The following is a 17,705-nucleotide window of genomic DNA, read 5'->3' as shown; positions in this document are numbered from 1 at the left end:
ACTGTACAGGTTACTGTGGCAAGGGAGAAAGAAAAGATGGTGAATCACATGGTGGCCCTTAAATGCTTCCACCCGAAGTGTCACATCAACCTGTTCCAGGAGGAACAGCCCATAAAAAACATGACTTTCTGGCCAAGTGAGTTAAGTACGTGAAAGAATAGAGTAGGTGCTCAGTGTGGTTGCTGTGAAGCATGAATCTGTGCCTTCTCTCTCCTGCACTCACCCCAGAGCTCCGTGCAGGAGGAGCCGCCCCACATCCTGACCACTCCTTCTCTGCTGTGGTCCATGGGCCCCAATGACTGTGCATCAGCTCAGAAAGACCTGTGTTCTGTTTCTCGAAACTCAAGTAGCAAAGTCCAAACTTGAGAAAGCCATAAATCAGGTGAGAGATTTATGTTCCAAAAAAAATTTCTCTGTAGGTTCTCTTTAAACAGCAACCTCCCAGGTATACATACAATATAATTTTAGGTTTGGACATTTTATTTACTCATAACTTTTCAGGAATATGCTGTGTGTTGTTGAAAGCAGGGCGTGTATTCATTTAAGCTCTGGATTCCACGGAGTGGCAGCTTACCATGTTCATTATATATACTCTTTTTCTTCCATCAAGTTCTAAAATTGTTTCCCTGAAGTAAACAAGAAAAACTTAGGGGAAGTCATCAGTAGCTAAAATTATTTTTGCCTTTTTTCCTGTTCCAGTTAATAGCTATTAAGAGCGAGCGACTCCCACGAGTGCCCCATCCCAGATGCCCATCTTCACAGCACCGGGAGCAGTGAGGGACGCTCTGTTCTAATCACTCAGAGGAGTCATTAGCCCTGACGGATGCCCTGTTTACTTTAGCTCACTGCAGGATGCTCAGCGCTCTGGGGTCCCCGGGGGCAGCCTGGAATTCGCTCCAAAGCTGGAAGTGTTTCTCCACCTCAGTGGAGCCAAGCCCAGGGCTTCCTGGAGCTTCCCACCTTCCGGCCTCCCTGGGCCCCAGAGAAGATAGCATCATACCAGCTGTCCGAGGCTTTGCCTCACAGGGCATCATTCATGCTGGGGGGTTGGCACCTTCTCAAGGAGAGAAGATTGAAACAGACCCAGCTGTGGACTACAGAGAGCTCCTTGACACCTAAAATACTCCCCCATGCATCCAGAAAGGGCCGCCAGGAAACCAGACGGAGGGGCAGCCTCTCAGAGAGCCTCACTGTAACACCTCCTCTCCGACGTACGGCTTTGGGCCAGCTCACGCGAATGTTGAGATTCCCACGTCTACTGGGCTTTACAGGGTACAGAGTTTTCATGACTCTGCCCTGATTGATCCTCAGAGTTGCTCCATAGCGGAGAAGGAGCCATTGTTCCCATTCCACTGACGAGAAACCAAGGCATGGAGAGGTCAAGTGTCTTGCCCCAAATCACATACCTAAAGAGGTCACGTTTCTGGGATCCAAGAGACCTGTGTTTGAATCTCACCTCTACCTTCACATCTCCACCACTTAATCTCATCTATAGAATGGTAGTGATGCCCACCTGATAGTGAGGTAATGTACACAAAGGGTCCCCAAAACAGAGACACTCAAAACTGCCTATTGGGTAGGTGGATGGATTGGTGGATCCATGGATGAATAGGTGATTGAATGGGTGAGTGGGTGAATGACTAAATGAATAAAAAAGTAATTTAGGTAATGAATGAATATTGCCCTTTTGTGACTTACTTTCCCTCTCAGGTTGCCTTTGGTCTTACCCACATTGATTATTAGCTCTTTCAGGGAACATGGAAAACTTTTTAATCCCAACTCTGCATCACCAAAGTTGCCGCCACTCAGTGACCCACATAATGAAAGATTTTCTACCAAACTTTATGACTGCCTTCCTGTTTCACAGAAAGCACATATAACTGTCAACAATGGCTCCTGACAAACATGCACATAGACCTGCTATGATTCTAGTTAAAATAGGAATTGATAATTAGCTACTAACATTTACTGAGCACTTATCATGAGCCAGGTACCTCACTGGGCATTTTGCCAGCATTTTGCCCGGTGGTAAGACTCCAGAATCTGCACCCTTAACCACTACACCAACTCAGCAACACTAAGAGCTGCCAATCACCGAGTGCCAATAGACACCATAATCAACTCCTTACATATGCATTGTCTTAGTTAATTCTTATAACAAAGGTGCCATGTTCTTCATTTTACAAATGAGGACCCGAAACTTTCGGAAGGGGAATAACTGGTCCATAGCCACACAGCTAGTGAGAAGCAAGGGCAGGCTTTGAGCCCAGGTCTGTGGTTGCACAGCACAGACATTTCACCCCAAGTCTGTGCTACCTTCCATCTGCCTTTCCTCTAAAGCTTCACTTGAGTCCCTTGTAGCCTCATCGCTTTCAGTGCTTTGTATTGTTGGAAATCACTGGACAATCCGATTCCAGCCTCAGGAATTCCCATAGGTCAGGAAGTCCCAGGGCGAGACTGAGCAGGTGTAGGTAGGAGCACCTCCCTGAGCACCTAGAGTTCTTCCTGAAGCCACTAAGAAGGGGTGCAGAAGAATGTCAGCATGTCTCACTGGACCAGAACCTCATGAAAGCAGAGATAAGAGCCCCCAAAACAGTGTTCCCCGAGTGAAAAGTGGCTAACCCTGAAAACAGGTTGCTCGGGGCATTTAAGAGGTTGTCTTTCCCGATAATATCTTCTTTCTGAGCTGGTCTAGATGCAGTTCTGCCAGGAAATGGGCAGCTGGGCAAGAGAATCCTGCTGGAACCTTAATCCATGTGTTTATCATCATAATCCCTCACTCTGCACATTTTACTTCCTCCTCAACACGCATCAAAGATGCATCTGTTAGGTACATTTCACTCCCTCTGGTTTGTTTGTGGGGCACTAGGTCCCCAGAGAGAACAGGCAGTCTGGGTCAATGGAGAGAGCACTGGACTCAGGACCTTGGAGTCAGGCAGATTCTGCTGCTTATGAGCTGTGTGACCTCAGACAGATCACTTCACCTCTCTGGACTTCAGTGTTCTCATTTATGAAATGAGGTCTTTGGACTAGATATCTCAACATCCCCACCCGGGGCAATCCTTTTGGGATCATTTGTAGCTGCAATTTAGATAATAGATGGAAAAGCACTTTGAGAAGTGATTAAAATTTTAAATACATTTCAAAAGATGTTATTTTTGCAGCATAATCTCTGCAAAGCTTAAAATTATATGTGCAAAAAAGAGGAAAAGGGTCTTTTGAAATTTAGTAGCTCAAATTAAATATAAAAAAATAATTATCTTAAGCATCCCTCCTCCCTCTCCTTATCTTTGACAACGAGGGCCTATTTTAATGTACCAGATAATTTCTGTAATCACATTTTTCCTGTGTTTAGAATTAACCTCAGCGGAACTTTGCTTCTAAATAGTGCCTGGATCTTACCCTTTAATCTGTGAGCTTTTTGCTAAGTGCCACTAAGCCTCTGTCTGGTAAGGGGAATGTTGAGGACCAGAGCTGTTTAGGTGAGGGGCATTTCCAGAACAGGGCAGTGTTACCGGTAAGGGCTTCAGGAGGCTGGGAATATGTCGTTGGGATTAATTAGTGTGGGTAAATGACTTCCCCAAGGTCACTCGGGTCCTCAGTGAGCCTCGGGCTGGCATCTTTTCCTCCAGTTCAAAAGAGTTGGCTTCCTTGTTAGCATCGTTGTTCCATGTGACTAGCTCAGGATGACCTGGGGAAATTGCTTGTGGATATTATCACTGCAGCTGTGGGAAATAGAAACTGGAGAAGTGGGTCCCCATCAAAAGCTCTGCAGGCTGTGCCTCAGAGCAGCAGCTGGTGTGGAGGTAGAGAAGGTGGTTCTTTAAAAGGCTTATTAGGCTCCATTGGCCAACTACCCTCCTGTTTGCCACCAAGGCAAGTACCCTTATCTAAACTTCAGGAAGCTCACATGCCTGCTTTTCTCATCCAAGGCAGTCCTTGAAGTTCATGGTTACCGACACAGTGTGATTTTCCCAATTCAAATTGCCTGGCGATGATCCTTAGAAACAAGTTCCAAGAAACCAATGCAAAGCTTAGTTTTTGTCTTGTGTGATACAACTGAATGCCCCACAGTCGTTCCCAAATGGCATGGCAAATGCCTGGACCTTGCTCACAAACATTATGAGTAAGTTAATTCAGATACCCACAGTGCCCCCATCAGTGTGATAGAGAGAGGCCCACAACCCCCAAGGCTAAAGCTCTGAGGTTTTCCTCCTCCCTGGCCTGTCCCACCTGCCTTCATATGTTCATTTCCCCATTCCAAGCCATGGCCACAGCCCAGCCCAGCACCACCCAGCCCAACACCATGATCCCTTGGGCATGATACCACAGAGCACACATTAAAGTGCCTTCCCTCCAACTTTATCCAACGCTTTCCGCCCTCATCCCTCAACCCTCACCCTCAATCATTAGTATCATAGTTCACTTATTCACTTCTCCACTCACTCGAAAATTAGGTATTGAGCATCTATTATTGACTAATCCTGGGTGAACAACAGCAGCATGCAGACCTTGCCCCATGAAGTTTACAGTATAATAAGGGGTGGGGGGCTAGATATTGACCTAAGGGCCAGACAAATAAATGTAGTCAGTTTGTGTGTGTAGGGGTGGGGTACTTTAAGAATATGTAACAGGGAGCTTTAGCTTAAGTCATCAGAAGAATGAGTATGAATTAACCAAAGAGTGAGGAGAGGCAGGGTATGCCAGGCAGAGGGAACAGTATGTGAAGTGGCCCTGGGGTAAGAAAACCATGGCACATGGAAGAATGGGAAGCAGGCCAGGACAGCTGATGATTGAGAATGAAGTAAGGATGAAGTGAAGAAGTTGACAAAGGCCAGACCACACAGCACCTTGTAGGTAGGCCAAGTTCAGGACTTTGGTATTTATTCCAAGAATAATGAAAAGACATGAAGGATCGCCAAGACCGGTTTGGCTCAGTGGAGAGAGCGTCGGTCTGTGGACTGAAAGGTCCCAGGTTCGATTCTGGTCAAGGGCATGTACCTTGGTTGTGGGCACATCCCCAGTGGGAGGTGTGCAGGAGACAGCTGGTTGATGTTTCTCTCTCATCGATGTTTCTGACTCTCTGTCTCTCTCCCTTTCTCTCTGTAAAAAATCAATAAAAATATATTTTTTTTAAAAAAGAAAAGAAAAGACATGAAGGATATGTAGCGCAAGGGATAGCACAGTAAGACTGATTTTAAGAGCATCACTCTTTCTACTGTATAGAAAACAGACTGGAGACAGGCAAGAGGGGATGTCACAAGTTACTATGGCACTTTAAGCAAGAGATCTAGGACTAGGAAGGTGTTCTAGATGAAAGAAGTAGAATTGAAGGACTGAGCAATGGGTTGTATAAAAGAGAAGAGGGGTTTGGAATTGTTAAACTAGATGTATGCAGGTAATATTCACTGAGAAAGGAAATAGGCTCAGGTTGTCTTGGGTCTTTGTTTTGTCTTGTCTTTGAGTCATTATGGTAGAAGATTAGATCATGAATTTGGTTTCAGACATGTTAAGTTTGAAGTGCCTGCAAGAAGGTACAAACTACTTGCCATCTTCTGCACCACTCGGCCTCCCCACCTCTAATGCCAGGGCAGAAGACGGGTCCACATACATGGTCTAAACATTAAAAGCTCTAAGTCAAGCTAATAAACTGTTAAGTAAAATATGTCCCAGCCTCCTGCCTTTATAAATATACCTTCATGATGGTCTGAAAGACCTAGTTTAAATTTAGAATTCTCAGACTCTAATGGTGCAGAGAAAATGGGCTCACAGCTGCCAGCCCATGCCTCTTCCCAACCCCAGCGCCATCTCCCACTGCAAGGGACCTCACGCACATGTGTCTGGACACCCCAACACACATGTCCAAGGTCACAGCCCCAGGCTTAGGGGTCCACCCACTGAAGTATAGTCTGTACTCAGAAGGAAGGACCCAGAAAAGAGCCCCACACAGTCCCTGAAAGCAGCACTGGGGCCATTTGGGCAGAGAATTCTGGGGTGCTGTAGTCCTGGTCCAGAGGGAGGATGGGGGTATAGGCTCTGGTGAGCACAGCTCCGGTGGGCACATCCCTCAGCCCAATGGACTCCTTGCCCTGCAGAGAGGAGAAACTGGAAGAGGACCGGAGCAGAGCCCCCTAAACTGTTGGGGCTTTGGGCAGGGCGCCCTCTTGCCCAGCCCTATGGGCAAAATTAAGTGTCAATGATCCACAGTACTTGCAGTCTTTGCTATGTTCCCAGTCTGACTGCCTGGCTTCTCTGTGTGTCCGTGTTTTGTTTCTCCTAGTGGGCTGTTTATCACCATTCATGACAAGGGCCACCTTGCAACAATGCTGAACTCTTGGCCAGAAGAAAATATTAAGGTATGATCCTGCTTTCTTTGCTGTTGCTCTATGGTTGGGTGAATCCTTTCAGCCTGGACCAGAGTCCTTACCGGCTACAAAATGAGCCATTGCAACACTGAAGGCAAGACACTGCATGCCTTTCCCAGGCCCAGACCACACACCTGGCACAGCTCAGCATAAATGCACACAGAGCAGAGGCTTGCATTGACCAGGCACCCATGTGAAACAGCCCTTTATTATTGTTTTAGTGTATTATTAATATGTTATAATTATCTATATAAAAGCCCAGCAATGGAACAGCAGAATGACGGGAACATCAGGAACGACAGGTCGCTATGACGTGCACTGCAGCGGCTAAAGGCCTGATCTGGCCCTGTTGTTCTGGCCCCCCAATGGCCCCTCTCCCCAGCTGACCCCAATTGGGGGGGCCCGGTTGGACTCCACCAGTGCACGAATTCATGCACTGGGCCTCTAGTTATTAATATTAGTAGTAGCAGGAGTCGGAAGATGTGCTCAGCATGTATGGAGTACCTAGTGAATATACAGTGCCAATTAGAAAATCAGACATAGTCCCTCTTCTCAAGTAGCTGACTTTTCATGAGGAAAATAAAACAGATGCAAAAACACTAACAAGGTCGATTTGATTAGAAGCAAACAAGACACACAGAAAGAGCTGGTGGTGTTCAAAGAGGCAGAGATTACTTTTAGCTTGAGGGGAATCTAGGAAGACTTCATGGGAGAGGTGACATTAGAGCAGGGTCTTGAATTGAGGGATAGCATTTGCACAGTTAGTCATTGAAGAAAGTAGGATGCAGGGTGAGGGTATTTTGCAACAAAAGGAAAAACCTTATGATGAACAAAACTTCGCACCTGGTTGCAGACAGCAGTGGGCCGGGGAGAGGATATATATGCAGAGTAACAATATAACCTGCCACTTCTTCCTGGAATATATCAATTTTACTCAAAAAATGTATATAATAAACAGGATATAATATAGAATGCAAAATTTGTGTTAATTTAAAAATATGAAACTTGCATCTTTGTAGCCTCCTGTTGAGGGGCTCTGGCATCTAAGGTCATTGTCACTTTTACAAACAAAATGGGTAAAGCAAAAATGCAAAACATCTGCTGGCTGCTTAGTGAGGGCATTTCTGGCACAGGAGCTGGAGAGGGGCTGGAGCTGACTGAACGAGCCCAGTGTGAGCACCTCTCAGGGCCAATGCTGGCACCATCCTGCCTCCATTGGGAAGCTGGGACACTCCAGTGTTTCCTCGCCAGCACCTCCCTCCCTCCGTCCCTGCCAGTTCCCTGAGCCACCCCACCTCTCTCCACCAGGCCCCACATACTAGTACAGCTTCCCTCTCCCTACCTCTCTTTGTGTCCCACCCTCTTTGGCCCTCTTGGGGGACTGGTGGCATGAATACCAGAGCAGGTAGGGCAGGACCTTAAACTTCAGTCCCACCCCCATGAAGAGCTCATTTCATCCCCTCCATCTGGCTGTGATCTCAACCTGTGCCCCTCCTTCCTGCTTATCTGCTTAGATTCCAGTTACACGCAGGCCTTGGCCCTGCAGGTTTTGGTCCCTGTCCCAGAAGAAGCAAGTTTCCAGGGTGTGCCCAAGGTGAATCTATAATAAAGTCTTGAGGACATTGAGGGAAGGCAGCTCACTCGATGGAAAGTTAACTCCAGCCTGCCCTACAGAGACATGCTGCTGAGGTCCTGCAAATAATCTTTCCGCCTTCCTGGACAGTCCACCATGGCGAAACCTTGGGCATAGCAGGCACTCCGTAGGTGCTTGCTGAGTTGAATAAACTCAGTTGAATGAACACAGTGCCAGGCACTGTGCCAGGAGAGGCACAGTCTCTACTAACAGACACAGTGCCTTTGGGCCAGTTACAAGGAATTAGAAAGAATGACAAAAAGACATCTCCCCTCAACCAGTAAGAAAAGGCACTCCTTCCTCCAGGTTGGAACGGGGGCTCAGGTTCCAATTGTTCCTCCTGTCAGGGCACAGGTTCCAGAACTGCACCCAGGGCCCTGCTGTGAGGATGAAGAATGAGAAAAACACAGACTCTGGCCCCAAGTTCGTTCACTCCAGTTCAGAAGTCAAGACATAAACTCAAAGCAGAACCTTCGCGGCTAAATATTTGTTGGCTTCAACAGACATATTTTGAGAACCTTGTAAGTTCTGAGTGCTAACTACTAGAGGGATGGAGACAGCAACTGTTGTGATTTTTAGACAAAGAGAAACTGGGGCTCTGGAGTCACTTTGGAAGAGGTGGGACTCGAACAGGCCTCAAATAAAGAGAGACACCCAGAGTCTCTAAGGAAAGTGTAAGTTACATGAGCACATCTGGGCCAGTGCAATTTATTCAGTTGCAGTCAACAACCATTTAGTAAATATCTACTCCGTAAGAGTTCCCAGGGAGCTCAGGGATGAAGATGTACAGGCCCAACCTCAAGGAGCTCCCAATCTAGATAGAGAGAACTGGAAACAATTACAGTGAACTGTGTCTATGCTACCTAAGAGAGGAGCCTGGGGACGAGGAGCAGATGGCGTGGCTGACTGACCACTGGCCCTGTGGTACCCGAGTAGATGAGTGAATGCCTGGGGGCCCCTCCTCCCCTTCATCCTTTATTCCCATCTCACTTTGGAGGAATTTCCAGGTCAGTCCCAGTAACTAGGTTGAAGACTCAGCTTTGCCCTTGCAATCAGACCTGGGTTCTCATCTACCTTCCATCTGCCTGCTGTGGGTGAGAGAACCTCTCCGGTCTTTGTTTTTTGTGTCGGGAGGATTAACTACAATAAAGTCTGTATGAGACTGAAGGGCATGTGAGTGGATGGTGTCATCGCTGGAGGAGGAGGAGGTGGCTTTGGCCCACACAAGTAGTGCAGGGAAGAGACCAGAGGCTTAAGCACAGCCATGGAGGGGCCCCTTACCTGGGAATCACAGGCCACAGACAGACAGCCGTCCAAATTTTGCCCCAGACAAGTTTGACTTGGCCCTCAGTGGTTTTTTAAAATTTTGACCTTGTAGGCCATATTCTAAAACCAGGAGACTTCATTTCAAAAACAAAACACTTGTATTTTTTGCTTCTCTGGATAAGCCAGGAACTCTGAATATTGGGCCTATAGTTTGGCATGTAAACTAAGTTAACTAAGGCTGATTGGGCTGCTCCTAGCTTATCCCAATCCCTGCCCAGCCCTATCCACCAGCCGATTACTGGTGGATCCTTCCTCTTCACCTAGGGTTGCTCTTTCAAAGGTTCAGACTGTTCTGAGCAGCCGTCTTTCTTGTTAATTGGTGTGTTTTCTCCCGTTGCCTCAAAAAGAAGAATTGAAAGTTTCTCTTACTTAGGTAGGGAATTTCTGCTCATCATCCTTTTCATGGTACTTTGGATCTGACGCCAACTCCGCCTTCGTTATTTCATTTCATTCCCACAGTCACTGTGGAGTAAGGAGTGTTTCTGATAACCCCTGATGGGGTCCTAAAGCATGGCAGGGTCCTAAAGTCTGCTCAGATGAGCAAGCTGAGGTTCAGTGGTTTGCCTGCAGTCCCAGAGCCCTGCTGCTCAACAGAGGTTTTCAAGGCACAGGTATCCCTGGACCCTGGTGTTACTGGCTACTTGGCTGGAGGAAGGGGTGATTCAGAGGAGCTTCTGAACTGGCTCGGAAGGTAAAAGATGATTTTCAGTGGTTTCCCAGCCAGAAATCAGAGTGCGGGCTGAGATGTAAGACAAGTAGGCTTCGAGGGAAGTGAGGCGACAGCCCAGGGCAGGGACATGAAGTTCTGTAGGCCTCTCTTGTTCAGGGAGGAGGAGGCACGCTTGACCGCCCAGAGCTGCCCAGCATAAATCACAAAGAGGGATGAGAACTGCTCTTCTGACTCTTTCCCACAGCAGCCATTGCCCGAGCTTGAGGAAGGCTGAGCTGAGAAGAGCCTTCCTCCCCAAAGCTTTCCCAAGGCCCCACAACTCTCCCTCCTCCCAGTCCCAGCAGCTTCCAGAAGGAGGTTCTGGGTAGTGGAGCCGAGGGAGCATCCTTTGCCACTGGGCAGCAGCCTCTGAGACATTTAAACTTGGACCAGATACAAGTACTAAATGTCCGTCTACCCTGTATGGGCCAACCATGTGCTAAACCCCACTCTACTCACTATCAGAAGTTGCATTTTCTGGGAAACAGTTTGAGATGGAAATTAGCATATTGGGAGCATATTAGGGAGTACTCACAGGATTGACACCTCTAGAAAGGCAGGAAGCAGGGTAGAGCAGAGAGAGAAGGTGGGCTGAGTGAGGTGTTGAAAAAGACTCAGCCAAGCCCATGCGGAGGCTCTGAAGCTCGATGGCCCTTCAAAGTCATCCTGAGTTGGGGCAAGAGATATCCCTTTATCCCTTGCATTCATCAGCCATTAGTTGCTGCTCTTGGAAGGAAGTATGACTTTGGTCAAGGTGGCTCTCTTCAGGAAAATCCCAAAGTGGGCTGACAGTTAAGGGTACAGTAAGGAGAATAACCCCTTTATTTCTCAAAGGGACTGTCTATAACACATCACCATACCCATCCCATATGGCATTCTCCTCAGTGCTTTACATAGATTAACTCACTGACTCCTTCTAATAACACTCTCAGAGGTAGGGATTATTATCATCCTCATTTTATAGACAAGGAAGCTGGGAGGTTAGATTCTTTGCTTGTGAGGAATGGTACCAAGATTTCAAACTATGCCATGGAAAGAGAGAAAAGAAGAGGAGGAGAAAAGGAAGAATGAGAAGGAGAGGGACGCACACCCAGTGCTGTGGGCAGACTGTGAGCATAGATACAAGTCCAAGGAAACCAGAGCCAGAGAAAGGAGTCTTGATCCCCAGGTTAGTTTGGGGTTAGCCCTTTTGAGTGTAGGTCCAAGCTGGGTGGACAGAGAAGAATGTGGCATACCATGTTCCTAGTCATCTGAAATTCAGAGGAATTGTGAGTTGTCAAAGCCATCCAAACAAGGAAACTGTGGTCCTGTACTTTACTGATGGTCATTGCTGGGCTCTAAAACCCCACGATGTAACTTGGGTTTGCCCTCAGCCTTTCGACCTCCACAGCACTAGTGGCCCCTGTGATGTCATGAAAAACAGGATGCAGCCTCTTCTCTCTGAACTTTTCATACACCAGGTCTGAGTTCAGCCCCACAGAGAAGACCTTTTGCTGTCTCTGGTAGCTCTATCACATTGTCCACCGTTTATTGAATGCATAGCACTTTGCAGGGACCAAGTCAAGTGCTGCAGAATCAAAGATGACAAAACCTTGTACTTGCTCAAAGAGCTTAGAGCTGCTAAGAAAGACTAGGAAGCAACACAAGAAAGCAGCAGGTGCGGGTGGCGGAGGAAGTAAAATCCTATGGGAATTCAGAGAAGGGAGTGACAACTTCCAGAAGGAAGCTTCATGGAGGGAGGTGCCTTGAAACATAAAGGATGGTAGGATTTGGATCCAGGAGATACAGGGATTGAGAAGTAAAATGGCATGTACTCAAGAAAGTACAAACCCAATAAAAGGTAGGAAATATTTTAGTTTGGATAAAGCATGGAGTGGATAAAGGGAAAATTCAAAAAGCAGATTGGATGTAGACCATGGAAAGCCTTAAATGCAAGTCTAAGACGTTCGTTGTATTTTATAGGCATCAGGAGCCACTGGAGGTCTGGGGGCAAGAAAGTGACAAACCTGGCTGTGCTTTGGAAAGATGGGATGAAAGGGAATAGGGAGACTCTAAGAATATTGAGACCAGTCTGGAGATCACAAGTGAGGTGAGGGATGGATGGACTGACCCAAGGCAGGAGCAGTGTGGATGAAGATCATGGACCAGATGAGAAAAGTATAGAGCAGGTCAAAGCAGCAGAAGTTGGTGACCAATTAGCTGTGGTTAACTAATGACAGAGAGGAGTCAGAGCAGACTGAGCCGTTTTGAGCCTGGGAGATAGGGGGTAACAGATGGGGTGAGGACAGCAGAAGTAAAAGGTTTTAAAGACATAAAAGGGAAAGCAAATTCCTTTGATTAAGGATTTGGGGAGTGTGGGAGACTATTGTACATCCCAGTGTCAGAGTCCAGCAGACTGTTTGCTTAGAGATGACAAGTAGAAGCCACTGGAATGGGTGCAGAGTCAAGGTAAGAATGCTGTTGAGCTTCACATGGCCAGACTTAGGCAAAGCTGTATTTTCCAAGCTCTCCCTCTCATTTCTCTTTCATTTACTCATTTCACAGATATTGCATGCATGTTTTTTCTGTAATAATACTAAACTAGAGAGAGATGAAACAATTTAGAATTCTAGTATATGATCTTTGCCCCAATAATCATTATTATAATTCTAAGCGCAGCACCATTTACTGATCACTTCCTTTATACAAGCCACCGGGTTAAAATAAGATATAGTATTTCATTTCATCTTTATAACAACCTGATGAGTTGGGTATTGTTATTATTCCCATTTTATGCAAAATTGAAATTCATAAAAGTTACCTGTTGACCCAAGATTACATGTGGCAACTCATCAAAGGACCTGAATTCAAATAATAGTTATCAGACTCCAAAATTCCTGGCCATTCATCTTTAGGCTATGTGGTGAGATAAAATCTGCATTTTTAAAATTATTAAATAAGAACCCAAATGCTATCACCATCGAATGTTTAAATAGTAAATGCGGGGCTTGGCAAGCAGTAGGTACTTAATAAATATTTGTGGAAGGAAGGCAGGCAGGAAGAGTGAAGAGGCCAGGGATGGGGTAGATATAACAAGTGCTGGGAGAAAGCACATTCAATTGCAATGGGCGGGATTTGCACGGCTGGGAAAGGAGAAGGGCCTTCTAGGACAGGGGAATTTAGAGACTGAGAGGTCAGAGATTATTGGTGAATTCATAGTGTGTCTAGCAGTGAGTGAGAAGGCCAGTTTGGCTGGAGTAGACAATTGTGTATGGATGAGTAGCAGGAGATACGTTTCAGAGGGTATATTGGATTTAAGTCATTAAATAGTTAAGCATTTCGAACACTATTTTATGGACAGTTAGAAGTCACTAGAGGTCTTTGAGCTTTGGAATGGCATAAGGAAAATGGGCTTCTGAGACAGTGAATTTGGCATTAGTTGGCAGGAGAGATTGGCAGAAAGATGACTCTGGTTGTGAAGCTGTTGCAATAACCTAACCATTAGTATGATAGGATTGAGATAGATGACAGATCGAGGTGAGCCACTCCCTCTGAGGAGCAGGGATGCAGTCAAGTGTCCTGGGACATTCCATACTGGGAGCGCATCATGGCATTTCTGGTACCATCTTGAAAGGCCCCAGAGTTCTAGAGTTAACACCATGGAGTAGTAGTTGTTTTAATTCCATGTCACTCACTGGCCCTCAGCAGAGAGAAATTCTAAGGGAATGGGAACCAGAGTAAGGAAGCTTTGATTAGAAGAGATGGTAGAGAATTAACCAGAGTTTGGGTACCCCAGGCCAGCATGAGAGCACAGGTTCCACCAGAGAGAGTTGCCAGGGGGAGGTCAGAGGGAGACTGTGGAGAGGGTGGCCCTGAGGCAGGGCAGAGCTTTGCCAAGAGCACAGGTGCTTAGCCCAGTTGAATGGGATGGTAGAAGGAGCCCTGAGCCAGGAACCCAAAGCCTGATTAAAATCACAGCCTGCCACCTATATAAGCAGGGTGCCCTTGGTAAGTCATCTAATCTTTCTGAGATAACTAATGTGGAAACACCAAGTCCAGTGCCTTGTATAGAATATGAAGGTCTATGAGCTTCCATTTGCTCACCTGTGAAATGAAGATAACAGTCTCAGACCTGCCTACCAGTGAGGGCCATGGGAGGGTCAGGTGAGCTGTGGGTTGTGAGCACTTTTCATAGAGGCAGCAGAGCAATCTAAGGGGGATGGTCATCTTTGTGGGTCTGTTGCACTCTCCAGAGACCCCTTTTCACAAGTGGAAGAGTGTTTAAGAATCTCTACAGCAATTTCTACAAAAAAGGTAGCACAGCCGAAACCGGTTTGGCTCAGTGGATAGAGCGTCGGCCTGTGGACTGAAAGGTCCCAGGTTCGATTCTGGCCAAGGGCATGTACCTGGGTTGCGGGCACATACCCAGTAAGAGATGTGCAGGAGGCAGCTGATCGATGTTTCTCTCTCATCGTTGTTTCTAACTCTCTATCTCTCTCCCTTCCTCTCTGTAAAAACTCAATAAAATATATTTTTTAAAAAATTAAAAATTAAAAATTAAAAAAAAATTAAAAAAAGGTAGCACAGCCCTTGTCTGTGCTCACCCCTGGAGACATAGAGAAAAGAAGTGAGGAGATGCCATGGACCCTTTGGATATGGATCATAAGTTCTTACAGGACAACAATGGGTCTTCATCTTTTTGTCCCCAGTGCTTAGCATTGTACTTTCATTGTACCTACTAGAGGCCCGGTGCATGAAAATTCATGCACTGAAGGGAGCATCCCTCAGCCCAGCCTGCTCACAGTCGGGGGGCCCTCAGGGGCGGGAGGCTACTGGGCCATCAGGGGAAGGCAACGCCCCCATCACACCTCTGCTGCTGCCACTGCTGGCAGTGGAAGCCTCAGCCAGCCTGGTTACCTGAGCCTCGGGCGGCCCTGGGAGGCTGGGCAGCCATCATCTGAGGCTTGCCCGTGCCTTGGGCGTTGGCTGGGCAGCTGACTTCAAGGCTTGCCTGCACCTCGGGCCAGCCTTGGGCAGCTGGGGGGCTGAGGGCGGGTCTGGCCACATCATGCACCTGCCGCACGCCCCCCCCCCCCCCGCCCCTCTGGCTGGGCTGAAAGGACTGTAGGACTCTGGTGGTAGGTGTGAGGAGCGGCTGGACCTGCCCTCAGGCGGGCATGGCCACACCGCAGGCCTGCCACCCCCAGTGGGGCTGAAAGGACTCGGGGACTCTGGTGGGGCTGAGGGGACTGGGCGCCACCATCTTGTGGCTATGGGCACCGCCATCTTTGTGATGGTGTGGTGGTCAATTTGCATATTCTGTCTTTATTAGATAGGGTGGTGCCTATGAGTATCATGCTTGGGGCCAGCCAGGATACCCATAGCTCAGAGCTGGTCCTATGTCTGGCCCAAAACCAGTTCCAATGAAAGGATGGGTAGCCCCTAAACTTAACTCATTTAGAGAAGGAGGGAACCAGTAATGGTGAGGAGGTTGGGATGACTTATAAACAACTTCATTGTCACTTGGAAGGGCTCTCCTTGGCCTGACATTCAAGGCCCTGCACTGTTTGATTCTTGCCTGACTTTCCATTCTTTCTTTTCATGCCCTGCACCCTTACACACACAGCCTACATCCCCCCACTTCTACCCTGGATCTTAATTTCCTTTTATATCAAATGCCTTTCTCCCAACCACACCCTTGATGGACAATCTCCACCTGTTCAGTGTCTGGTACATGTGTCCCCTCATCTCTGCTGCCTTTGTCCTGTTCTGCTGTGCTCACACTTTCCTCCCAGAGTCATAATTTTAAATGTACATGTTCCATCTCTCTTTGGGCCCCTTAGTTCTTCAGGGCTGGGCTCCTGAGTACTTGTTTTCACAGATGAGCAACTAAAGCTCCTTCCCCCAGGATCTGGCACAGTGTCTTATGCAAAGTAGGTGCTTCATAAATATGTATTAAAGGGACGAATAAATAAATATCCATCATCATAAAATAATGATTTCCATCCTCTGCTTCATCAGCATCTGTTCATTCACAGTAGGTAGGCCTTGAACTAGCACTATGTCTACGACCTGGTATCCCTTCAGTGATTATTTGCCTAAACACAAAGGCAAATCCCAGTACAGCTTGAGAACCATCCTGGTTTCCTGTGAAAAAGTGACCCCAGCAGATGTCACGGGAGCTCTGTCCTTTGCACACTGGATTTATCGCATTCCAGAGCAGGGCCAAGAGCAGGGTCTCTAAACCCTAGGGCCGTGGTCAGCAAACTGCAGCTCACGAGCCACATGCGGCTCTTTGGCCCCTTGAGTGTGGCTTTTCCTAAGCCTTAGGAGTACCCTAATTAAGTTAATAACAATATACCTACCTATATAGTTTAAGTTTAAAAAATTTGGCTCTCAAAAGAAATTTCAATCGTTGTACTGTTGATATTTGGTTCTGTTGACTAATGAGTTTGCCAACCACTGCCCTAGGGTTGTAGCAGCAGCATGAACACTTGTTTTTCATTATCTCCTTTGCTCATGTCCTTCCCTCCCTGCCCCTCAAATCTCAAGCTGAGCCTGTCTGCCTGGTTTCTTTGAGGGAGAGAGTGACTAGATGTGTTTTCCCTCCAGCTGTTTCTGCAGCCCCCACCCCAACCTCTGAATGCAAGACAGGTGTCTTTCTGTCATCTTCTCAGTGGGGTTCTTCACCAGCCTGCCACCTGCAGCTGAAGGGAGCTTTGGCCTCATCCCAGACAAGCTGTTTCATCCCCAGCAGAGGCAGCGGGCGTCAGCTGTCAGTCTGACATGCCAGAGCTGTCAAGACCCGCACTTGGTCACAGGAGGCGCTGCCGGTGATTGATGGTGTCTTGCTTTGTTTCTCAGGCCGTGGTGGTGACTGATGGCGAGCGCATCCTGGGCTTAGGAGACCTGGGCTGCTACGGCATGGGCATCCCTGTGGGCAAGCTGGCCCTGTACACAGCGTGCGGAGGGGTCAACCCACAGCAGTGCCTCCCTGTCCTGCTGGACGTTGGCACCAACAACGAGGTAACATGCTACGTGGGCAGGAGATCGGGGGCCGGAAGGTGGCAGCTGGGATGGGGTGGGGAGCACCTTCGTGGGGCAGTTGTATCTACAAAGCATCAGGCCATTTCTTTGCTGGGTCCCCTTTGCCAGGACTCTGTCTCTACACAGCTGTGGAGTGGAAACCGTCCTCCTCCCTGCTTGCCCGCCCCAACCTCCCAGCTCTTCTTCCCTCAGCCACTGCTGGGTCTTCCTGCTTCTCTGCCTCCTGAGACTCTCCACGATGGGTCTTCTTCCCTCAGCCCCTGTTTGGGCTTCCCCTGCTTCCTTTCTCCATGATCCCAGGCAGCCTCCACACCCTCAGGCTTCTCTCTGGTCCATTCGTGAAGAGGCCACTGATGGAAGTGGCTGCAGACTGGGTGTTTTCAGTATTTTAGAGGCGAGCTTCCTCAGTGAAAGGGTTAAAACTCAACACTTCAGGGCCATGGCCTGGACCAGATAACTAAGGGTCCTGTAAACCCAGGGGGAGAAACTGACCCAGGCTGTGGGTGAGATCCACCTACTGGGCCCCAGGTGGTTTAGGATTTAAGCAGCTGGGAATACCACCACCCCGGAAGTACCACCACCCTGGGAGTACCACCACCCTGAGAGTACCACCACCCTGAGAGTACCACCACCCTGGGAGTACCAC

General features: G+C 47.8%; 1 protein-coding gene across 1 annotated transcript in view; it reads left to right on the top strand.

Moving 5' to 3' along the window:
* Positions 1 to 17,705, top strand: part of ME3 (malic enzyme 3) — a 175,223-nt gene that overhangs the window by 105,851 nt on the left and 51,667 nt on the right. Inside the window, exons 4-5 of the mRNA XM_070425814.1 lie at positions 6,281 to 6,356; positions 16,877 to 17,038. Coding sequence (XP_070281915.1) covers positions 6,281 to 6,356; positions 16,877 to 17,038 — 238 coding nt within the window. The remainder of the gene's footprint in view (positions 1 to 6,280; positions 6,357 to 16,876; positions 17,039 to 17,705) is intronic.

Source organism: Myotis yumanensis, unplaced genomic scaffold, assembly GCF_028538775.1.
Source record: "Myotis yumanensis isolate MYYU_CA2020_CCGP unplaced genomic scaffold, mMyoYum1.0.hap1 SCAF_10, whole genome shotgun sequence".
NCBI lineage: Eukaryota > Metazoa > Chordata > Mammalia > Chiroptera > Vespertilionidae > Myotis > Myotis yumanensis.
The sequence above is the reverse complement of the archived record's forward strand: the minus strand, read 5'-3'. Positions and strand labels throughout refer to the sequence as shown.